General features: G+C 40.0%; 1 protein-coding gene across 11 annotated transcripts in view; it reads left to right on the top strand.

Annotated features, from left to right (window-relative positions):
- Egfem1 (EGF-like and EMI domain containing 1) overlaps nucleotides 1-25,409 on the top strand; it is a 651,262-nt gene that overhangs the window by 435,261 nt on the left and 190,592 nt on the right. For all 11 annotated transcript variants that reach the window (XR_010063603.1, XR_005500283.2, XR_010063604.1 and 8 more), the window contains 1 exon segment: nucleotides 2,608-2,730. Coding sequence is in view for 8 of the 11 variants with exons in the window: in XM_063281764.1 (XP_063137834.1) it covers nucleotides 2,608-2,730 (123 nt within the window). In the remaining 3 variants the exon portion in view is untranslated.

Raw genomic sequence — 25,409 nt, 5'->3', positions numbered from 1 at the left:
TATAACAACTATGATCAATTTAAAAAGCCTACTGGAATTCATAAATATATTTAAAAGGCACAATATATTGGTAATATATATTTTAGAGATGCAAAAGGCACTTGATGTCAAAACCAAATAATTTTCTGTATAGATTCAGTAGTGGTAAGACTTACCACTTGTTTATGATTCAAATATGTATGTAATCAGAATGTTCTCAATCTGATCAGATGAATCTCCGTAGATAACATAGAAATACAGATTCATTTCCACTCCTCTGATGTGCATGTTAAAAAAAAAAACATCCTTTGAAACCTTGAAGTGAGATGAGATGGATTGTGAATATCTCTTTTATTTGAGATTATATTTTAAGACCAATAAATGAATGACCAACATTTTAAGAGTTAAACAAGTTGACAAACTGTTTGAACAAAGTTTTCCACAAATGTCACCCAAATGGCAATAGCATGAAAATATTTTTAACCTAATTAATAACCAGGAAAATGCAAATTAAGTCACAACATGATGCTATTATAAAATCCTCAGAGGACCTGCAACAGAAAAAAGGACATCCCAAATACTGGAAAGAATTAGCAGCATCTGGTCCCCAGTACACAGCTGGTGGGAGTATAAATTAGAATAATCTCCATGGGAGAATGCTTAAATATAAATAGTAACAAAGAACATGTCAGACTTTTTGATCCTATGATTCCCTTTGAGATTTATTATCCAGTGAAAGTACGAGTGTAACTCCACTGAAGGCTTGCTTAAATAAGAATATCCATGTTACCATTCTTCAGAGTCATTGAAACCAAAAAGAAAATATGACCAATTATGCTTCATCTGTAAAATGTATAGATACACATTCTGATAGATCCACAGAATACAATATCATTCAGGAGTAATAGGGCGTGAACTGCAAGTTCATGCTGCACATGGATGTGTCTCCAACACAGACATGTGCGTGCACTTATGCATGCACGCACGCGCACGTGCGCGCGCGCGCACACACACAAACACACACACACACCATATGCATACACACGCATGCACACAAACACACACACAGATTCACAGTTCAATTTTGTCTACACACACTACAAAAACAAAACAAAACAAAACAAAAAATGCTGACTGATAGTCTTTCTTTCAAAAAACAAAAACAAAAGAAAAACACAACATCTGTGACCTTGAGCTGCAGAGAGTGCTTCTTGGACTTTAGTCATAGTTTATCCTCACAATAAGATCACGGTCATCTGGGGATTGGCTCGGCAGCAGAGCATTACCTAGCACACACAAGCCTTCAGGTTGGATCCCCTACAATAAAAAAAAAAATGTTGCCCTTGTATACTTTGTGTTTGCAAAATCAAAAGATATACTTTAGGATTGGCTACTTTCCCGTATGGGTGACACACTTCACTGAATACTTTTAAAACAAGCAGAGGCAGCTTCGAAGGTGGTATAACCAGGGGTAGATGCAGTTAGTAACGTCTAAGCAAGAGTCCCTGTAGCTCCTTCTGCCTGTTACCTCCTCGTTTGTGCTGTGGCAGTTAAGTTACTCAGGTTGGAACCACAGCGCCTCCGTCTCTTTACACTCGGCTTCTGCCATTCCTCACTGCTCTCCACTCTCCTTCTGCCCCCAGTGTCCCTTCTTACCTGCTTCCTTATGCTCTCCCTTGCCCATCACTCCCTTGCATCTACCTTATCACACTAAGCAAGGGTCCAGCAAGATAACTCCTCTGCATGTACTGAGCATGCTGAATTGAACAGAACTGTAACAGTCGTACCTGGCAGGTCACTTTCAAATGTGACAATGGTTAGAATACATCTCAGAGGTCAGTTGGGTAGGAGGAATGCACAAAATCTAGTTCTGTAATTAAAGATGACTTCTAGCCATGGGTTTAGAAGTAGGCACAACCACATCATAGCTCTGTTTAAGTCCCAACACATGCTGGCTAATACAGAACATGGCCATCATTTTTCCCTGCATTCTGGATCTCATCCCGAAATGCTAACTGCTATGAAATTTCTCTGTACTTGTGATGTCCAAAAATTTTCAATGTTAAGGGCTCCTCATTTAACCCTTCAAAAGTAGCACTTCAGATATCAAAGATTAGGAAGTGGGTATTTCTCTAGAGAACATCATCTCTGATTAAAATGAAATCCTGGGGTAGGGATATAGCTTACTCGATGAAGCAGTTGCTGAACAAGGTGGAGAACCGGAGGTTGAATGCCATACACAGCCTGGCACAGCACTGCCTGCTTCTGTGTCAAGATGTGACAGAAACTGAGATCTCATAAACTCTCGGGGTAACTGTTGTAGCATCCAACAGAAAGGACCTGACTCCAACAGGGCTGATGGTGAGGATACCTGAGGTTGTCCTATGAGCTCCATCGGCATGCTGTATACCACGTGTATGCTTGCAGTCACACGCATATGCATACACATATGCACATACATGCAGACAGAAAACAAATAAAATAAAAAGAGATGCTCCTTTTGTTCCTCCTTTAACCCCAAAGAAGAAGGAATGTCAAAGTGTTGGATCAATTTTTGCAGAGACATTGAAGTTTCTTTCTTTGGGTTTAGGTCGCAAAGGCTGATTCTATTTATCTATCCAATTGCAGATATAAATGAATGTGCTGTTGACAATGGTGGCTGTCAAGACCAATGCTGGAATACGATTGGCAGTTATTACTGCATATGTCAAGCTGGCCAAAAACTGGAGGAAGATGGCAGAGGATGTGAAGGTACCAGTTAAGACTGTCTGCTTACTGATAAGGAAACTAAGAGCATCTATATAATGCAAAAGACGTTCTTTTCTTTTTTTTTTAATCCAAAGCCAGTTGAAGCACTTGTGTTAAATATTGTCAAGAGCATATCTTATACTTGTGCCTAGATTACAAAATTGAAACCCATTAGAACACTTCAAGAAGCTTATTATAGGCAGCGTATGATTGTATGCTGCTGTTGGTTGTGCCATGTTCTGATTATAGAATTTCAATCATTCATTTAAGTCCTGGGGTAAAGTACATTTTAAAAAGCATTTCATTTATTTCTGTAGCAAAAAAAATATGTTGCTTCTCATAAAATAGTCATAGTTACTAAAATAGAAATGGGGGACACAAGCTTACATGGGGACAGCATCCTTGTATCAAATGAGCTTTTGTTGTGAGCTTAATTTTTCTTTTTCAAATTAATTCCTTTCATCTTTAATGTTTTGAATTCATCATCTTATTTACTTGACAGTCATTGAGTTCCTGTTCTGGATTAGGCTTTATTCCATGCCTTAGAGATGTAAAATTAATGAGCAATAAACTCTTCCCTGAAGGAACTCATTGATTAGAGGCAATGATGGAAACGTGTGCTCAGATCTTACAAACTGATGTGCTCAGGCATCCTTAAGTGGGGTTAAACGCACTGGAAACAATGAGACGAGGATGTTACTTTCAGCTCTTCCCCTAATTGTGTAACCTTGGGCACGTTACTTAATCTCTCTGAGATTGGCATCCTCTGTAAAATTTAGGATAATGTTAGTTCCTGAAACTGCCAGCAAAATTGCTTTCAGACCTAAATAAGGCATTGCGATCAAAACACTTAGCACGAAAGGGGTAGCCTAGGCGCCGAGGATAACCACCATGCACTGTGCTTCCACTCTGCTTACCTGCTGCTTACCTTGGGGAAGATGAGGGGAGTCAGAGAGGGCTTCCTTCTGTAATCACTCAGCAGGGTCTCTGGTCTTCAAGGACCACATGTGTTACTCTCTCTTGTCTTTTCTGGCTTTTATTTAATTTTTTCCTAAGTCACTCGACTAACATGCCTTATCGTTTCATAAATTCAGGCATCTTTATCTCTTGATTCTGTTTGTTTGTTTGTTTGTTTTGGAGCATTGTAACTAGAAATGTATTCTAGTTCTATTGTGGACATCGATCTTGTGAAATCTCACTTCCTGCCTTTCCAAACAGGGGTCGTAGTGAGACGACTGTGAATAAAATAGGTAGAGAGAGTAAATAAAGGAAATCCCTAGTGCGCGTGCCCTGGGCTGAGGTAATGGGTTTGCACACACTGCTCAGTTCACTTGCAGCTTGACTGGTTAATCTCTTACACCTGGCTTGGACATGCTATAATTTGGAAGATTTTAGATCAATAGCAAGGGATATTCAAATACAAGCGTATCTGTGACCTTTGGAGATTAACTCTCTTCAGGGAAGGCACTTCTGGGAAGGTGTAAATTTACAAAGGCAATGCTGTTCCTTTCTTTCATTCACTTCCTCGGGATAATATCTAACTTTGGGTGTGGTCAGCAGTAATACTGCAGTACGGATTCAGTGTCAGAAGTGTCCAAGTTAAAAGAGAACGATGACAACACAGACTGTACAGTGACATGCTGCTTGTTATGACCTTCTTCTGTTCTGACAGGCAGTGACCTACGTGCTGTCCTTCTGCTGAAGATTGTCACAATCATCAGCTTCATTGTCATAGAAACAGTTCACATGTCTACCCCAACTAGTCGCTAAGGCTAGATACAGTAATTCTGTTCGCATTTTATACCAGTTATTGGGCTGACAAAGCAGATTAGACTGCATACCTCAGCCCCCTTTTATCTGTTTCTCTTATACTTGAGTCAAGATGCTCCATAAACACTGAAATATTTAGCAAGTACTGTTTTCTCTGGCTGCTGCATTTGAGGGTGGTTGCTTGGTTGAAACTATGAGGGGATACAGCTGCATGAGGAGACTGCGCAGTGGCATCTCAGGGTAGGGCTACTTTGAGCAAAGTGGACAGTGGTGTCACACAGTAGGGTTGCTTTGACATTTACCAGGACCAAGAACTGAGGGTAGGGGTGTGGAAGGAAGCCCCTTTCCCATAAAGACCCCCCGACACACGCATCCACCACTTCACCTTAGTGGATTGTGTTTTGATTTCCTGATGTAACTGTTTAGTAGAGAAGGAAATGCTCACCTAGTCATGTCGCTGGCTCCATCTCTGATGATGTGATGACTTTAAACATATTCATGTACATAGTGTGAGTGTGAGTATACAACTCTTGACTCAAAGGAAGTAAGTGATAATTTATTCTGTAGCCAAACAGGAGTGACCGTGGCCTTGTCCTGGAAATACTGATTTGGCTTAGCCCATGTTAGCGAGTTTGCTAGCAGTGTTGTGAAATTTTATAGTAACAGGAAAGAGAATGTGTTGGAGACTGGTTCTCAAGCTTTGATTCAATTGGGAATCTGCAGACCCAAATACTAAAGATCCTTGTCCCGGATTGTTTTTTGATTGATCAATAAAGATGCCAATGGTCAATGGCTGGGCATGGGTTGGGACCATTAGAGTTGTGTGGATTAGGGCACAGAGAGAAATGGGGAGAATTGTCAGGATGTAAGGGGCGACAGAAGAGAAGAGCTACAAGAGAGACAGCCAACAAGCCATAGGAGACTTTGAGGTTAGTGGCCACTGGCCACATCTACAACTGGGCCTGGAGTATCAGGGGAAGGTTTAGGAGAGCATAGCCTTTGAGGTAGACATTTTTAAAAAGAAGCTATGTATGTGTTTCTTTCACTTGAAGATCCAAAGATAGCTCCTGGGCAGGTGTTTGCATGTGATCCACTGGGAGCACGAAGCAGTGAAGCAAAAACTCCCTGCTACAAGAAAGCCTCAATTAAGACCCCTTTTAGTGAATTGGTGGAAATATCAGTTAAGTAGGTCACAAAATCTGAGGAAATCTTGTGTGATTTGCTATGCCCACCATTGGCCATTGGCATCTTTATTGATCAAAGTTTTTAAGTTTTATTACACTTACATCCAGATTTAATAGTTTATTCCACCTATTTATCCATGGATGCATGCATTCAGTCATTCTCTCACACATGTCCTAAAATACCTGCCCTTTGCAGTGTGCATCATGTCAAGCCAAGGACAGGAACTTGTGCTGTGTTTATTTCTCTAACATTTACTAATTGTGAAATGTAAGGTTAGTTCCTTTTTGTAGGTTGGATTTTTGTTGTCTGTAAAACCAAGATAACAATGCTTAGTGTGATAGAGATTAATAGCACAGGATGAAATCATTGTGACAATGGAATTCTTTCTGCTACTTCTTTATAACTCCATGCAAAGAGATAGATGTTGTGTGCAAGACAATGCTGGTCTCCCTCTGCCTCTTCCCCTGCACTCACTCCCCTTTTTCCTAGAAAAGGAATATCTTACCTCAATTACAGGTTTGTAGAAAGAAAATAGGCCATGGATTTGGACTCACCTTGTAGTTCCTCTTTGGGATCTGAAAATTTGATCCATGAATGCCAGATGACAATGAGTGCTGCCATTAACTCTGCTGTGACGTGTGTTTGGGCAGAACGAATTCCACACACGGAAAACTGAGAGTCCCACATTCCTGTGGGCATGCAGGAGGTTTGCCCGATTCCCAATAATTTTCATCCATAAGTTCTAGCTTCAAGTCTTAAGTTTAACAAAATCCACATTGATCACCTGTCTTCATCTGGCTATTTTGAGTTATAATCAGGTAAAATTCAGGCAGATGACACACGTATCTTTTTGAAACTTCCCAAAATACTAATGAAACATTCTCTGATTGTATAAGAGATGCTCAAGAAAACACAGGTAAGTTGTTCTCTTTTCCTTTATTTCCTTCTATAATGTTTGTTGTTGAAGGTTAAAAAATATGGCCAGTCATGTTTTCCCTCTCCAAGGAGCTTCCAGTTCAATAAAAGAGATCAGACGGGTACACAAACAGCCGTAGTGTAAGAGACTAGAGTAAATATGAGGCAGGCAAAAACCATGGGGCTTGAGAGCAGAAGGAGATCACCCAATGCTGAATCAAAATGAGCTAGAGTGGGATGGGCACGAATTAGAGTCCCAAGACGGAGTGTCCTCCTTCTGTTCCCTTAATAAAGTTCACTATTAGAAGTTCACCCACTACTACATGGCTTGCTATCTCACTTGCCTTTGATTGACAACAAAAAGGCAACTGGATTCTTAACAACAGAACTGCCAAGGCTGTAGCCAGGGAAGCCTTTGGAGAAGTTCTGAGGGTATTTTAGTACCCACGTCTTTTAGAAAAGAAAGGAATACCAGAAAAATCAAAATTAAAGCTTTGCTGTAAAAATTAAAATTTTCTTCATCTTTTTTTAGTCTCTCCTTTTAAATAATTATGTAGTTTTATCCTAATAATTCAAAAGAATGATTTCACACACTCAGATTCAGCAGTTATATAGCTATATGTTAACTATTAAATATATGTATTATATATTTGCATATATATATGCATATTAAGAAGAGTTTAGCTGATACAAGTCCCAATATGAACTGGTTCCCTCTACAGGTTTCATGGGGACATGCAGATGAGTGGCATTTATAGACAGAAATGAGAAAAGAAGTCTGCTGTCAATCACCATTAGAGATTAAACAGACTGTGCTAGCTATATCCGGCACAGTCAACTAAGGAAGGAGGAGTTGTCTTGCTCATAATTTTCCATCCTGGCTGGCAAGGAGGGACAGTGACTCTGGCTGTGACTGCAGCAGTGTGAGGAAGTTGGTCATGCATCCAGAGTTAAGAAGCAGAGAGAATGTGAATGCTCAGGTTTCCTTTGTCCCAGGACTCTAAAGACATCCTCTAAACTCCCTCAAAGACACGGGACCCAGAAATCTGCTGCGGGATTGTGTCTCCTGGAAAGGATAAAGATCTTAGCAGTATGGCTTCCTAAGCAAGATACGAAAAATGACAATACCGATAAACATACTAATTTGGGGGTACGAGCAACTCATTACTTTGTGTAGAGGGGTAAGTAAACTTGCCCAGGGATGATTTCCCTAATTGGTCATCTAGAATGAAGTGATCATTCCTGAAATCATACACACACAAGCAACACTAAATTAACTCAATAGATTTTATTTATACACTTTTTCAAATATATGCAATAATACTGAAAAAGAGGCCATAAATTTGAGAGGGTGTATGGGGACATGAAAGGGGCAAAAAGGTAAGGACACAGGAGAGGTTGCAGGAAAGAAAAGGAAGTAGGAAAATAATGTAATTATATTTTAATTAAATTTAAAAATACAATTAAACCTGACAGCAACCTTCTGCCTCAGCCATCTGTGACAATTTCAAAGACAACTAATCATGGCAGGGATGTATGTGAGGATTTGGGGAGCTGTAGAGAGAAGATTTTGTGTATTGTTATGACGCATTGCCTATCAACTAGGACACCTATGGACTGTAGGAAAGGGTAGACTAGAGCATGCGGCATCCGAGAGGCAGAGCAAATTCGGGAATAGAGCCAGGTGCAGGGAATGCACTGGGGAAAATGGACGTGTGGTGCCAGAGCACAGCCTATTGTAATGTAGGTTAAAAATAACTGGATTATTTTAATGTATGATTTAGTCAGAGAGGAGCCTAGCTATATGGCCAAGGTTTTTGTAAATATCTCTTGAGTCTGAATCTTATCTCTGGGAGCATGGAGCTAGAAGGAAGAACCAGGCCTAACATCTACAGAGTATTGTGTAAGGAGTTAAGGTGAGGAGTACCAGCACCGGAGAGGCAGAATGTGATCTGACACAAAACCCCTTGTACTAGTAATGATCCACTTGGCAGTATGAAAGGCACTAGGTAGTGGGGAAGCCTCTTGCTGGCTAGAACCACACCCAGAAAGCAGAGCGATGTGAGCTTTGGCTGCTCTCTTCTTCACACTAAATGATGATGACGCCATTCAGAGTTGAGGCAGAGAAGAAAAGAAATGAGGTGCTACCGGCCCTTCTGTGTGTGAGGGATTGAGGTCAGAGAGAGGGGACAGACACAGGAAAAGCAAGAATGATTGTTAAAAGCAGTGCAGCTTACAGCTGTGGCCCGTGCTGTAACTAAGCACATATGTCTGTGTTGTTAGGTTTTCTAGTTCCAACAAGCTGAGCAAGTGGGACATTTGCACGGGCACTAACACCCAATAGGTGTGTGGCACAAAGTCGTTTACCTACTTCATGTATGTCTTCATGTACATCAAATGCTTCGTGTGCATTTTAAATATTTTGGCATGCTCAAAATGGCCCCTTGCTAACTCATTAAAAATTGATGGCTAGAGTTAAAAGATGGTAATAAATTGAATTCATTAGAGATCAAATATCATACTCAGCATCATAAGTTGTATATAAGGAAACTGGGAACTACACATTTAAATCAATGATGAGAGAAGATTTAAGTCTCCAGAATCCAAGAAACTGGAACTCCAAGACAGTTATCTGGTCATTCCGAACATAATTCTTAGGCTCTAAATAATCACCACATTTAGAGGCTCACTGGAAAACACATGAAACCTACAGCCAAGCGACCTGTGCAGGTTGCATTTCATTACCATTGTCTTTATTAAAGAGTGAGTTGATTTAACCTCGAGGAAGAATAAGTAAGACCCGGGAAAGCAGAACAGCTGTGTAACGAGGCTGTGATGTACTCAGTAATTAGGAGACACCCAATTCACACAGCACACTGTGTCTTAAAGCTCCAGGGTGTGTGATATCACCACAGGACCTTATTCAAATCCACCTGCTGTAGCATGTGTGGAGAGCATCTGAGCTCCTGGAGAGGTGGTGCCTCCATAGAGCACACTGAGTCAGAAAGCTTAAGTCCTTCCTTTCTGTTGGTTTCAGAGATGATTAGAAAACATTTGCTGATTATGATGTAGGTATAATGAAGGGGTGTACAAAATGGTGTGAAATGCGATCTCTGGTGCTTTCAAACGATAATTATATGAAGATACAACTCAAGTACACTACAGTTCATACCCTTAAGGTTTGCAAGTCCATAGTTTTAGCATAATCACACATTCCTGCAATCCTCACTATAGTCAATGTTAGGATGGTGTTGTCACTGAATAAAAAAGCTTCTAGGATCACCTTCCTACATTATTGTCCCTCCCTTGGCTCTAAGAAAGTGAGAATTTACATTTAGTCACTAAAAACTCCATAGAACCTCCAGAATACTCTAGGACTAGAATTGTATACAATGTATCTTTCTGTGGCCAGCTTCTTTAAGTTATATTTTTTATAAAGTTCATTCCTATGGAAATATGTAGCAATATGTAGCAATAAGTATACCCTTGTTTATAACAGGGATTCACTATTACCCTGGAAATCTCCATGTAGACCAGGCTGGCCTCAAACTCTGAGTGCTAGGACTAAAGTCATGTGCCTCTATGCCCAGCAACAGTACTTCATTTTTCTATCTAAATAATTTTCCATTGTTTAGATACATACCGTTTCCTGTCCACACATTTGTCAGCTGATGGGCAATGGGGTTGCCTCTACCTTTGTGAGCATATGTCCCTCTCATATACACACAAGTGGGATGAATGTATATTGAGACAAAAGGCTTAACTTATCTTTAGGGTCTGAAGATAGAGATGAAGTCTTCTGAATTGTACAGGGTATATTATTAGTATATGTTTTATTAGGGTTTCAACTCAATTTGTAATTCTGTATGGAAATAGGCAGGAACAGTTTATATGTTTTGATGGAGCATATCTGAGTTGAGAATGATCCAATGAGACTGAGATTTCTGAATAATTGTATAGCCTTTATATTTGGGATTGTGAAGAAAGAAAAGATGATAATGAAAATGTAGGGGGGGATTCATATGGAGTGAGAGTGCCCAGCTATTGACACTCATATGCTGTGAGTGTGGAGAATAAGCATTAGAACCATGAGAAAATGGAAATATCAAGTTCTTTGTAAATACTGAAAATTAATACAAAGTAAATTATTGAATATTTCGCATGTAGTAAACAACATTCTTATTTTTAATTCTTAACTTATTTGGGGGAGTCATAATATAATATCATTAGTCCCCCTTCCCTTTCATGACATCTTCATTCATTAACTGTTGTGAAATGCATATATGTATATGTACATACGTATAAATTCCCAAGTACTACCTGTTTAATCTATAAAATGTTACTTATATGTATGTGCTGACCAATAAGCGAATCCTTAAAACACTTGGTCTTGTGTATCACAACCAAACTGGACTTCTTAACAATGGGAGTGGGAGGGTGGGAGTGGGAGCATCCTCATAGAAGCGGGGGGAGGGGAGGGCGTGAAGGGGATAACATTCAAAACGTAAATACATAAAATATCCAAGAAAAAATAAAAATAAATGAAAGGACACCTGGGAGATCACCATCCCTAGCCACAACCTATACTATAGAGCAAAAGTGATAAAACTACATGGTATTGATACAGAGATAGACAGGTAGATCAATGGAATAGAATTGAAGACCCAGAAATGAATCCACACACTTATGGTCATTTGATATTTGACAAAGAAGCTAAAACCATCCAGTAGAAAAAGACAGCATTCTCAACAGATGGTGCTGGTTCAACCAGCAGTCTGCATGTAGAAGAATGCAAATTGATCCATTCTCTTTTTTATTAAATATATTTCTTTACTTACATTTCAAATGTTAGTCCCTTTCCTGGTTTCCTGTCCATAAGCCCCCATCCTTTATCCCTTCCCCATACAGGTATTCCGCCATCCATCCCCCTTACTCCCCTCCCTATTTCCCTGCACTGGTGGTCCAAACTGGCAGGACCAAGGGCTGCCCCTTCCACTGGTGCCCAACAAGGCTATTCTCTGCTACATATGCAGTTGGAGCCCTGGGTCAGTCCATGTATCGTCTTTCGGTAGTGGTTTAGTCCCTGGAAGCTCTGGTTGGTTGGCATTGTTTTTTTTTTTCCCCTTTTCTGTTTTTTAATTTTTTTCTTACTGCAATTCCAAATGGTTAAAGCTGCTAGAGAAGAAATATCACAAGTTTAATGTTGCGAATACATTTCTTTTTTTTTTTTTATTAACTTGAGTATTTCTTATATACATTTCGAGTGTTATTCCCTTTCCCGGTTTCCGGGCAAACATCCCCCTCCCCCCTCCCCTTCCTTATGGGTGTTCCCCTCCCAACCCTCCCCCCATTGCCGCCCTCCCCCCACCAGTCTAGTTCACTGGGGGTTCAGTCTTAGCAGGACCCAGGGCTTCCCCTTCCACTGGTGCTCTTACTAGGATATTCATTGCTACCTATGGGGTCAGAGTCCAGGGTCAGTCCATGTATAGTCTTTAGGTAGTGGCTTAGTCCCTGGAAGCTCTGGTTGCTTGGCATTGTTGTACTTTTGGGGTCTCGAGCCCCTTCAAGCTCTTCCAGTTCTTTCTCTGATTCCTTCAACAGGGGACCTATTCTCAGTTCAGTGGTTTGCTGCTGGCATTCGCCTCTGTATTTGCTGTATTCTGGCTGTGTCTCTCAGGAGCGATCTACATCCGGCTCCTGTCGGTCTGCACTTCTTTGCTTCATCCATCTTGTCTAATTGGGTGGCTGTATATGTATGGGCCACATGTGGGGCAGGCTCTGAATGGGTGTTCCTTCAGTCTCTGTTTTAATCTTTGCCTCTCCCTTCCCTGCCAAGGGTATTCTTTTTCCTCATTTAAAGAAGGAGTGAAGCATTCACATTTTGATCATCCGTCTTGAGTTTCGTTTGTTCTAGGGATCTAGGGTAAATCAAGCATTTGGGCTAATAGCCACTTATCAATGAGTGCATACCATGTATGTCTTTCTGTGATTGGGTTAGCTCACTCAGGATGATATTTTCCAGTTCCAACCATTTGCCTACGAATTTCATAAACTCGTTTTTGATAGCTGAGTAATATTCCATTGTGTAGATGTACCACATTTTCTGTATCCATTCCTCTGTTGAAGGGCATCTGGGTTCTTTCCAGCTTCTGGCTATTATAAATAAGGCTGTGATGAACATAGTGCAGCACGTGTCTCTTTTATATGTTGAGGCATCTTTTGGGTATATGCCCAAGAGAGGTATAGCTGGATCCTCAGGCAGTTCAATGTCCAATTTTCTGAGGAACCTCCAGACTGATTTCCAGAATGGTTTTACCAGTCTGCAATCCCACCAACAATGGAGGAGTGTTCCTCTTTCTCCACATCCTCGCCAGCATCTGCTGTCACCTGAGTTTTTGATCTTAGCCATTCTCACTGGTGTGAGGTGAAATCTCAGGGTTGTTTTGATTTGCATTTCCCTTATGACTAAAGATGTTGAACATTTCTTTAGGTGTTTCTCAGCCATTCGGAGTTCCTCAGCTGTGAATTCTTTGTTTAGCTCTGAACCCCATTTTTTAATAGGGTTATTTGTTTCCCTGCGGTCTAACTTCTTGAGTTCTTTGTATATTTTGGATATAAGGCCTCTATCTGTTGTAGGATTGGTAAAGATCTTTTCCCAATCTGTTGGTTGCCGTTTTGTCCTAACCACAGTGTCCTTTGCCTTACAGAAGCTTTGCAGTTTTATGAGATCCCATTTGTCGATTCTTGATCTTAGAGCATAAGCCATTGGTGTTTTGTTCAGGAAATTTTTTCCAGTGCCTATGTGTTCCAGATGCTTCCCTAGTTTTTCTTCTATTAGTTTGAGTGTGTCTGGTTTGATGTGGAGGTCCTTGATCCACTTGGACTTAAGCTTTGTACAGGGTGATAAGCATGGATCGATCTGCATTCTTCTACATGTTGCCCTCCAGTTGAACCAGCACCATTTGCTGAAAATGCTATCTTTTTTCCATTGGATGGTTTTGGCTCCTTTGTCAAAAATCAAGTGACCATAGGTGTGTGGGTTCATTTCTGGGTCTTCAATTCTATTCCATTGGTCTATCTGTCTGTCTCTGTACCAATACCATGCAGTTTTTATCACTATTGCTCTGTAATACTGCTTGAGTTCAGGGATAGTGATTCCCCCTGAAGTCCTTTCATTGTTGAGGATAGCTTTAGCTATCCTGGGTTTTTTCTTATTCCAGATGAATTTGCAAATTGTTCTGTCTAACTCTTTGAAGAATTGGATTGGTATTTTGATGGGGATTGCATTGAATCTGTAGATTGCTTTTGGTAAAATGGCCATTTTTACTATATTAATCCTGCCAATCCATGAGCATGGGAGATCTTTCCATCTTCTGAGGTCTTCTTCAATTTCTTTCCTCAGTGTCTTGAAGTTCTTATTGTACAGATCTTTTACTTGCTTGGTTAAAGTCACACCGAGGTACTTTATATTATTTGGGTCTATTATGAAGGGTGTCGTTTCCCTAATTTCTTTCTCGGCTTGTTTCTCTTTTGTATAGAGGAAGGCAACTGATTTGTTTGAGTTAATTTTATACCCAGCCACTTTGCTGAAGTTGTTTATCAGCTTTAGTAGTTCTCTGGTGGAACTTTTGGGATCACTTAAATATACTATCATGTCATCTGCAAATAGTGATATTTTGACCTCTTCTTTTCTGATCTGTATCCCCTTGATCTCCTTTTGTTGTCTGATTGCTCTGGCTAGAACTTCAAGAACTATATTGAATAAGTAGGGAGAGAGTGGGCAGCCTTGTCTAGTCCCTGATTTTAGTGGGATTGCTTCAAGTTTCTCTCCATTTAGTTTAATGTTAGCAACTGGTTTGCTGTATATGGCTTTTACTATGTTTAGGTATGGGCCTTGAATTCCTATTCTTTCCAGGACTTTTATCATGAAGGGGTGTTGAATTTTGTCAAATGCTTTCTCAGCATCTACTGAAATGATCATGTGGTTTTGTTCTTTCAGTTTGTTTATATAATGGATCACGTTGATGGTTTTCCGTATATTAAACCATCCCTGCATGCCTGGGATGAAGCATACTTGATCATGGTGGATGATTGTTTTGATGTGCTCTTGAATTCGGTTTGCCAGAATTTTATTGAGTATTTTTGCGTCGATATTCATAAGGGAAATTGGTCTGAAGTTCTCTTTCTTTGTTGTGTCTTTGTGTGGTTTAGGTATAAGAGTAATTGTGGCTTCGTAGAAGGAATTCGGTAGTGCTCCATCTGTTTCAATTTTGTGGAATAGTTTGGATAATATTGGTATGAGGTCTTCTATGAAGGTCTGATAGAATTCTGCACTAAACCCGTCTAGACCTGGGCTCTTTTTGGTTGGGAGACCTTTAATGACTGCTTCTATTTCCTTAGGAGTTATGGGGTTGTTTAACTGGTTTATCTGTTCCTGATTTAACTTCGATACCTGGTATCTGTCTAGGAAATTGTCCATTTCCTGAAGATTTTCAAATTTTGTTGAATATAGGTTTTTATAGTAAGATCTGATGATTTTTTGAATTTCCTCTGAATCTGTAGTTATGTCTCCCTTTTCATTTCTGATTTTGTTAATTTGGACGCACTCTCTGTGTCCTCTCGTTAGTCTGGCTAAGGGTTTATCTATCTTGTTGATTTTCTCAAAGAACCAACTTTTGGTTCTGTTGATTCTTTCTATGGTCCTTTTTGTTTCTACTTGGTTGATTTCAGCTCTGAGTTTGATTATTTCCTGCCTTCTACTCCTCCTGGGTGTATTTGCTTCTTTTTGTTCTAGAGCTTTTAGGTGTGCTGTCAAGCTGCTGACATATGCTCTTTCCTGTTTCTTTCTGCAGGCACTCAGCGCTATGAGTTTTCCTCTTAGCACAGCTTTCATTGTGTCCCATAAGTTTGGGTATGTTGTATCTTCATTTTCATTAAATTCTAAAAAGTTTTTAATTTCTTTCTTTATTTCTTCCTTGACCAGGTTATCATTGAGTAGAGCATTGTTCAATTTCCACGTATATGTGGGCATTCTTCCCTTATTGTTATTGAAGACCAGTTTTAGGCCGTGGTGGTCCGATAGCACGCATGGGATTATTTCTATCTTTCTGTACCTGTTGAGGCCCGTTTTTTGACCAATTATATGGTCAATTTTGGAGAAAGTATCATGAGAAGCTGAGAAGAAGGTATATCCTTTTGCTTTAGGATAGAATGTTCTATAAATATCCGTTAAGTCCATTTGGCTCATGACTTCTCTTAGTCTGTCGACATCACTGTTTAATTTCTGTTTCCATGATCTGTCCATTGATGAGAGTGGTGTGTTGAAATCTCCCACTATTATTGTGTGAGGTGCAATGTGTGTTTTGAGCTTTAGTAAGGTTTCTTTTACGTATGTAGGTGCCCTTTTATTTGGGGCATAGATATTTAGGATTGAGAGTTCATCTTGGTGGATTTTTCCTTTGATGAATATGAAGTGTCCTTCCTTATCTTTTTTGATGACTTTTAGTTGGAAATTGATTTTATTTGATATTAGAATGGCTACTCCAGCTTGCTTCTTCTGACCATTTGCTTGGAAATTTGTTTTCCAGCCTTTCACTCTGAGGTAGTGTCTGTCTTTGTCTCTGAGGTGTGTTTCCTGTAGGCAGCAGAATGCAGGGTCCTTGTTGCGTATCCAGTTTGTTAATCTATGTCTTTTTATTGGGGAGTTGAGGCCATTGATATTCTTACGGGGTTGCAAGCTTCTTCAACACTTTCAATCCTCTCTCTAATTCCCCACAGGGGGTCCTGTTCTCAGTTCAGTGGTTTGCTGCTAGCACTGACCTCTGTATTGGACAAGACCTGGATGTGTCTCTCAGGAGAGATCTATATCTGGTCCCTTTCAACATGCATTTTTTTTTTAGCTCCATCAATCTTATCTAGTTTTGCTGGCTGTATATATATGGACCACATGTGGGACAGGCTCTGAATGGATGTTCCTTCAGTTGCTGCTCTAAACTTTGCTTCCATATCCCCTCCTGTGGATATTTTTTTCCCTTTTAAGAAGGAGTGGGAGCAGGGTTGGTGATTTAGCTCAGTGGTAGAGCACTTGCCTAGGAAGCGCAAGGCCCTGGGTTCGGTCCCCAGCTCCGAAAAAAGGAACCAAAAAAAAAAAAAAGAAGTGGGAGCATCTGCATTTTGTCATCCTTCTTCTTGAGTTTCCTGGGGTTTGTGGATTGCATCTTGGATAGTCCAGCTTTTGGGCTAATATCCACTTATCAGTGAGTACATACCAATTGTGTTTTTCTGTGATTGGGTTACCTCACTCAGGATGATATTTTCCAATTCCATCCATTTGCCTATGAATTTCATAAAGTCATTGTTTTTGATAGCTGAGTAGTATTCCATTGTGTAGATATACCACATTTTCTGTATCTATTCCTTTGTTGAAGGGCATCTGAGTTCTTTCCAGCTTCTGGCTATTATAAATAAGGCTGCTATGCACATAGTGGAGCATGTGTCTTTGTTGGATGTTGGGGCATCTTTCGGGTATATGCCCAAGAGAGGTATAGCTGGGTCCTCAGGTAGTTCAATGTCTAATTTTCTGAGGAACCTCCAGACTGATTTCCAAAATGGTTGTACCAGTCTGCAATCCCACCAACAATGGAGGAGTATTCCTCTTTCTCTACATCCTCGCCAGCATCTGCTGTCGCCAGAGTTTTTGATCTTAGCCATTCTGACTGGTGTGAGGTGGAATCTCAGGGTTGTTTTGATTTGCATTTTCCTGATGACAAGGATGTTGAACATTTCTTTAGGTGCTTCTCGGCCATTCGGCATTCCTCAGCTGTGAATTCTTTCTTTAGCTCTGAACCCCATTTTTAATAGGGTTATTCGACTCCCTGCAGTCTAACTTCATGAGTTCTTTGTATATTTTAGATATGAGGCCTCTATCAGTTGTAGGATTGGTAAAGATCTTTTCTCAATCTGTTGGTTGCCGTTTTCTCCTAACTACAGTGTCCTTTGCCTTACAGAAGCTTTGCAGTTTTATGAGATCCCATTTGTCAATTCTTGATCTTAGAGCATAAGCCATTGGTGTTTTGTTCAGGAAATTTTCCCCAGTGCCCATGTGTTCGAGATTCTTCCCCACTTTTTCTTCTATTAGTTTGAGTGTATCTGGTTTGATATGGAGGTCCTCGATTTACTTGGACTTAAGCTTTGTATATGGTGATAAGAATGGATCGATCTGCATTCTTCTACATGCTGACCTCCAGTTGAACCAGCACCATTTGTTGAAAATGCTATCTTTCTTCCATTGGATGGTTTTGGCTTCTTTGTCAAAGATCAAGTGTCCATAGGTGTGTGGGTTCATTTCTGCGTCTTCAATTTTATTAGGAAACATCAAACTATATGGAGAGAAACTTGAAACAATCCCACTAAAATCAGGGACTAACTAGACAAGGCTGCCCACTCTCCCTACTTATTCAATATAGTTTTTGAAGTCCTAGCCAGAGCAATCAGACAGAGAAAGGAGGTCAAAGGGATGCAAATTGGAAGGGAAGAAATCAAAGTATCACTATTTGCAGATGATATGATAGTATATTTAAGTGACCCCAAAAGTTCCACCAGAGAACTACTTAACCTGATAAACAACTTCAGCAAAGTGTCGGGGTATAAAATTAACTGAAACAAATGTGTAGCCTTCCTCTACTCTAAGGATAAATAGGCTGAGACAGAAATTAAGGAAATGACACCCTTCATAATAGTTCCAAATAATATAAAATATCTTGGTGTGACTTTAACCAAGCAAGTGAAAGATCTGTTTGACAACAACTTCAAGTCTCTGGAGAAAGAAATTGAGGAAGATCAGAAGATGGAAAGATCTTCCATGCTCGTGGATTTGCAGGATTAATATAGTACAGCTGCCAAAAGCAATCTACAGATTCAATGCAATCCCCATCAAAATTCCTACTCAAGTCTTTATAGAGATAGAAAGAGCAATTTGCAAATTCATTTAGAATAACAAAAAACTCAGGATAGTGAAAACTATACTCAACAATAAAAGAACTTCTGGGGAAATCACTATCCCTGACTACAGAGTAATAGTCATAAAAACTGTATGGTATTGGTACAGAGACAGGCAGATAGATCAATGGAACAGAATTGAAATTGATTCATTTTCATCTCTCTGTACAAAGTTCAAGTCCAAGTGGATCTAGGAACTCCACATAAAACCAGATTCACTGAATCTAATTTGAGAAAAAGTGGGGAAAACCCTTGAACACATGGGCACAGGGGAATTTTTCCTGACAAGTACACCAGTGGCTTATGCTCTAAGATTAAGAATTGCCAAATGGGACCTCATACAATTGCCAAGCTTCTGTAAGGCAAAGCGCACTGTCAATAGACAAAATGGCAACCAAGAAATTCAGAAAAGATCTTTACCAATCCTATATCCAATATAGGGCTAATATCCAATGTGTACAAAGAACTCAAGAAGTTAGACTCTAGAGAATCAAATAATCCTATTAAAATTGGGGTACAGAGGTAAATAAAACATTCTCAGCTGAGAAATATCAAATGGCAGAGAAGCGCCTAAAGAAATGTTCAACATCCTTAGCATCAGGGAAATTCAGATTAGAACAACCCTGAGATTCCACCTCACATCAGTCAGAATGGCTAAGATCAAACATTCAGGTGACAGCAGATGCTGGTGAGGATGCGGAGAAATAGGAACAATTCTCCCTTGTTGGTGAGATTTCAGAGTGTACAACCACTCTGGGAATCAATCTGGCAGTTCCTCAGAAAATTGAACAAAGTACTACCTGAGGACCCAGCTATACCACTACTGGGCATATACCTGAAAGATGTTCCAACATATAAAAAGGATACATGCTCCACTATGTTCACAGCAGCCTTATTTTTAATAGCCAGAAGCTGGAAATAAACCAGATGTCCTTCAACAGAGGAATGGATACAGAAAATGTGGTACATTTATATAATGGAATACTACACAGCTATTAAAACAATGACTATTAAATTCTTAGACAAATGGATGGGTCTAGAAAATATCATCCTGAGCAAGGTAACTCAGTCATAAAAGAACACACGTGGTATGTTCTCACTAATAAGTGGCGATTAGGCGAAGAGCTTGGAATACCCATGATATAACTCATGGGCCACATGAATCTTCAGAGGAATGAAGACCAAAGAGTGGATGCTTCAGTCCTACTTAGAAGGGGGATCAAAATAATCAAGGAAAGTAGAGGGTAGGGGGAACTTGGGAGGCAGAGAGGGGGGAGGGGAAAAAGAGGGGCAGAATCAGGTATGGGAAGAGATGGAGGAGGTGTGCAAAGGGTCAGGAAATTGAACAGAAGTGTGTAGCAATGGGGCATGGGGAACTGTGGGTAGCAACCAGAAAGTTCTAGATGCCAGGAAAGTAAGAGCGTCCCAGGACCCCATGGGGATAACATTAGCTGAAATACCCCCACAAAGGGGAGGAAGAACCTGTTGAGACCCTATCCATTGATTAGGCATGGCTCCCCAGTTGAGGGATGGGGCCATCCATCCATGTCCAAAATTTTAACCCAGAATTGCCCCTATCTAAAGGAAATACAGGGACAAAGAGTGGAGCAGAGACTGAAGGAAAGGCCATCCAGAGACTGCCCAACCTGGGGATCCATTCCACATGCAGACACCAAACCCAGACAGCATTGCTGATACCAAGGAGTGCTTGCTGAGAGGAGCCTGATACAGCTATCTCCTGAAAGGCTCCGCCAGATCCTGACCAATACAGATGGGGATGCTCGAAGCCAAATGATCACAGGGACCCCAATTGAGTCCCAGTGGAGGAGTTTGGGGAAGGACTGAAGGAGATGAAGGGGTCTTATCTGATGTCAGTGGGATGGGAGACCCTTGGTCCTGTGAAGGCTTGATGCCCCAGTGTAGAGCAATGCTAGGTCCATGAGGTGCTAGTGGGTGGGTGGGTTGAGGAACACCATCATAGAAGCAGGGTAAGTGGGACAGAGTAGGGGATTTGCAGAGGGAAACCAAGAAAGGGGATGATAACATTTGAAATGTAAAAAAATAAAATATCCAATTTCAAAAAAAAAGAAAAAAAAAAAGGACATCTCTATCACTATACGAAGGCTTCCAATGCATTGCCTCATTTAAAAATCTTCACTGGGTTTCTGCGCATGGTTCTCCCATAGCTTTTAACACTGCCAGATGGCAGTGCCTGCTTTTTTCTCTTTCTTATGAGCCTCTGTTTTCTTTTTGTGCTAACACTTAGTTTTGTCCATTAAAGCCTATATAGAGTCATTAATGAGAAGTAAGATAAAAGATAGAACATTCTGCTTCATGTTTTCATTAATTATGTTGTTGGGACATAATATTTATCAGTGCTCAAATCTAGTTGTCAACAAGTCTTCTCTTTGATGAGGTGACCTATGTATGTGTTTGCTCCTCTTGCTGTTCTTAGCATTTCACTTTGTTATGTCAGTGAAAATGAAATAACTGGCTGGATTTCAGAGAGAAGTGAACAACCACTTCTTCCTTCAAGAAGGCTCTACACATATACATAAGCAAACAAAACCAGTGCATGCTTTAAAACTTCTATTTGCTTAAATGCATCCTTCTTTGAAGTAAAGTATGGCTTCTATCAGGATGAGAATGTTGAGTATAAACAATAGTTCCTAAAGGAGAATAACATATATTTATGAATATGTATATAGATATGTATGTGTATAAGTATATATTTGTGTGTTTATATATGTATATATGTGTGTGTATCTGAAAATGTATGTATATTTTCTTTGTATATGTGTATGTGTATGTATATATATTTGTATATACATTTGTACAAACATACACACACACACATATATATATATATATATATATACACACACACACACATATGGGTTAATGGAGTGTGTGTGTGTAAAATGTATTCTCATGAAGGTATAGAGAACATTTAGGTGCCACTGTCATGTGTCAGATGTGTAAATGTAACCCTCCAGCTTTACAAGAGGTCCTCTTTGATGTCAGAGATGTTCTCTTTCTGTCCACATGAGCTCCAGCCACTCAATATGTCACTTGGACTTTGAACAGCCTCTGCTAAAAGCTCCAGGTAAACCCACTGCACATCCTAGACAGTATTTAATTATTCCCCTGGATTTTGCTTCTTCATCTGTGGAATGGGGAAATCTCCAAACTTCTCTAGGTTATAAATTTCATAATTCCCAAGTCCAAACCTAGAGCTTGATATGTACTCCAGGAGCTGGAATTCTGAGGAAGACAGTACAGAGTAATAACTAGAAGTTATGATGTAGAATCTTCCCCTTCCCCCAAACCCCATAGCTATGATGAGGACCTAAGGCATCTTAAAGCATCAGAGAGAGTGACCAAGACAAACCAGATGCTGCAGATGAACCTATCAGAGATGCTAGGGACCATGGTGTCTTCCTGAACCTTCAGATATATTTGAAGAGACTGCTTTTTATTTAGAGGTTCTGTCTGCATCATGTACAATAAATAAATAGATTTGCACAATTCTAATGTACTACTTCATAGTCAACGTGGTGTGTGTGTGTGTGTGTGTGTGTGTGTGTCTGTGTGTCTGTGTGTCTGTTTGTAGTAATTCCCCATCAATTGTTCACATCATTAGTGAAATCAGGAGGAGACTAGCAATAGGAAAACAGAACATGGAGGAGTTTCACAAGCAATTCCTTGAATTCATCATTCTGCAGTGGAGAGAATAGCCATAATTTCAACAAACATTTTTGCTAAAATTTTCAAAATGTATTAATTAAAAACACAAGTTTGGACTGGAGTGATGTCTCAGTGGATAAGATCAATTGCTGTTCTTGATAGGAACCCCAGTTTGATTCCCAGTACCCACATGTTGGCTCACAACTGTCCATAAACTCCAGTTCTAAGGGATCTGACACCCTTCTCTGACCTCTACTGGCATTAGACTCACGAATGATGCATATATTTACACTCAGGAAACATTTGTATATATAAAGTTAAGTAAATCCCTTTAAAAATCAGAATAGTTGAAATTCTAAACTCAGTGCTTTTGTTGGTTTTGACTTTGCTTATGGAATGATTTATATTTATAATCCTCATTTTGTGGAATAAAAATACTAAAACATAGATAAATATATGATTCCTATATTAGTCAAAATTTTAATCAAGATTTTATGTGTTTTTTTTCTAAGTTTTCTTCATATGAGCTTACACAGAAACCATGGGTTGATAGATGCATCAGAAATGATTTTTAAGACACGGCAGCTTTTAAGATGCTGCTTCTCATGGATCCTTTCTAATCATATGCTATTGATGGAAACAAGACATCCAAAGAAATCAAGCCCAACCACTTGGAGAGATTAAAAAAATCAGACATATTTGTTTTAAGTCAACACGCATCAAACAGAACAAAACTTAAAATTAAACCTGTTTTCAAAGATGTACTTATACAGTTTGGCAAAGCTAGGTGTTGTGATACACCACTATGATGTGAGCACTCCAGAGGCAAGAGTGGGAGGGTTAGGAATTTGAGGGCATCCCTATGTATAGAGCAATTTCACGTTGGGCTACATGAGACCCAGACTCGATAAAACAAAACAAAGGAAAGAAAAGATAGAAAAGACTTTGACAAGCAACATTGGTAAATAAAGCTATGGAGAAAGAGAAAATTACATCTACATATGCCCAAAGAAGGAGCCTTACTCAAAACTATGAGCAAATGAACAAATAAGGCTAATTTTCTCATTGATTAAGTTTCATCTGATTCCATTTGTCAGGACCCGGGGATGGCTTCTAGTTTAACTTCTATATAAATTTAGGTCAGGTCAATAAATATTAATATTGAAAATTTTAAAGAATGTTATCTATGGCAGAAAGCTGAAGTAACAGAGAATTATTAAGAAATAAAGAAAATTCTAAACAATAGAGTACTTCACCCACTGTATGTGAACATGGACATAAAGAACTTCTCATTGAAATGGGACCCAGACCATGCTGTGGAACCAGTATGTTCACTGATGACAGTAAGATCTCAGTGTGAGGGACCTGTGACTAGTGTTCAGTGAATTACAGTATAGTTTCTGTGTGACCACAGCGTCAGAAGTTGAAAATATGGCTTCATTAACAAGCAGATATCTGCTCTCTAGGCACTGGAGAAATTTCATGGAGATCTGTTTTCATTGTGCCCCAGTGGGGAACAAAAAAAGGTGGTGGCCACTGGGTTATGCTGGCCACCAGTCACTGCAGAAGGCATAGATGGGGAGGAAGCTAACTTGTTCTGCAGGTGCTAGAAAAGGCACCTTCCCCATAGAAGCTGTTATTTGGAGAAGCTCAGTGTAAGGCAGAAATCTGAGAGAAAAAGTTAGAAGCCAACCAAACGGGAGGAGGGAAAGGCTGAAGAAGCTGACTGTAAGAAGCCTGAGCAGGTTGCCAGGGCCATGTGCTGGTTAGGCCGCACATGGAGAGGCCACTTACGTCAAGGGTCCAGACACTGGCCAAGCTGCATTAGGAGTTTGTCCATAAGAATAGACCAGATCGCAGGAAAGAGTATTGATTACCTCACAGTGTCGTACCACTTATTCTTCAGTGCTCACTAATAACAAGATCCAGCATCACTGTTCACTTAGGGAAAGGAATTAACAAGAGTCACATCCATTCTCACAGAGAAGGCAACAAGAAAATTGAGAGCAACGGGTTAGTATGTCAGCAGTTAGCATGCTTTCCAGTGGTGTTCCCTCACCTCACAAAAGAATGAGAGTTGTAAGTGCCTGTCCTTTGCCATGGCTTGGATACTCCTCTGAATGAAATGATGTCCTCCCTACTCATAGGCCAATGCTGTCATATGGCTTGCATAGACCAATAGCACATGAGTGATAGCAATACAGTGTTTATTTAGATCAGAATAGAAGTTTTAAATGCAAGTTCACCATTCAGTCTGGAATCCTGCATCTAATACTGTCTCTGTGTTTGCTAGCAAGGGGCTTACTAGTTGGCTTATTATGATCATACTCTTCAAGCTACACTTCCAGATCATCCTTCAATGTATTGTATTCAACTGCATCAAGATGTATAGAAGGACATGGCCCACCGTAGACCGAAACAGAATTCACCAGCAGTCATATGACAGAAATCTTGAGAAGCAGTCATGTGATGTCATATTAGCCTTCCTTGACACAGCTCTGCAGATCAGAGATGGGAATATCATTGTCAGCAGTTGCTTAGTGTGCAGAGGAACCCTCTACATTGCCTTAACTCTCGTTTTGCTAGTTTGAATGTGGCCATTCATTTCATCATTTCATTATCAATCAATCATTTCATAACCTCAATTTATTTTATACATTAGGCTGTAACTTTTGATTCTTCTCCTGTTGTTGTTGCTGCTTTTGTCGTCATTGTCTTCTCCTTCTCCTTCTCCTTCTCCTTCTTCTCCTTCTCCTTCTCCTTCTCCTTTCTTCTTCTTCTTCTTCTTCTTCTTCTTCTTCTTCTTCTTCTTCTTCTTCTTCTTCTTCTTCTCCTCCTCCTCCTCCTCCTCCTCCTCCTCCTCCTCCTCCTTCTCCTTCTTCTCTCCTCCTCCTTCTCCTCCTCCTCCTTCTCTTCCTTCCTTCCTTCCTTCCTTCCTCCCTCCTTCCTCCTCCTCCTCCTCCTTTTTTTCTTCTTCTTCTTTCAAGACAGGATTTCTCTGTTAGTCCTGGACTCACTTTGTAGACCAGGCTGGACTCAAACTCACAGAGATCTGCCTGCCTCTCCCTCTGAAGAGCTGGGATTAAAGGCATGCACCACTGGGGAAATTTTGGTTCTTGGTGAGACTC

This window comes from Rattus norvegicus, chromosome 2 (assembly GCF_036323735.1).
Source record: "Rattus norvegicus strain BN/NHsdMcwi chromosome 2, GRCr8, whole genome shotgun sequence".
In the NCBI taxonomy this organism is placed as follows: domain Eukaryota; kingdom Metazoa; phylum Chordata; class Mammalia; order Rodentia; family Muridae; genus Rattus; species Rattus norvegicus.
Note: the sequence above shows the minus strand (reverse complement) of the source record. Positions and strands in the feature narration are given on the sequence as shown.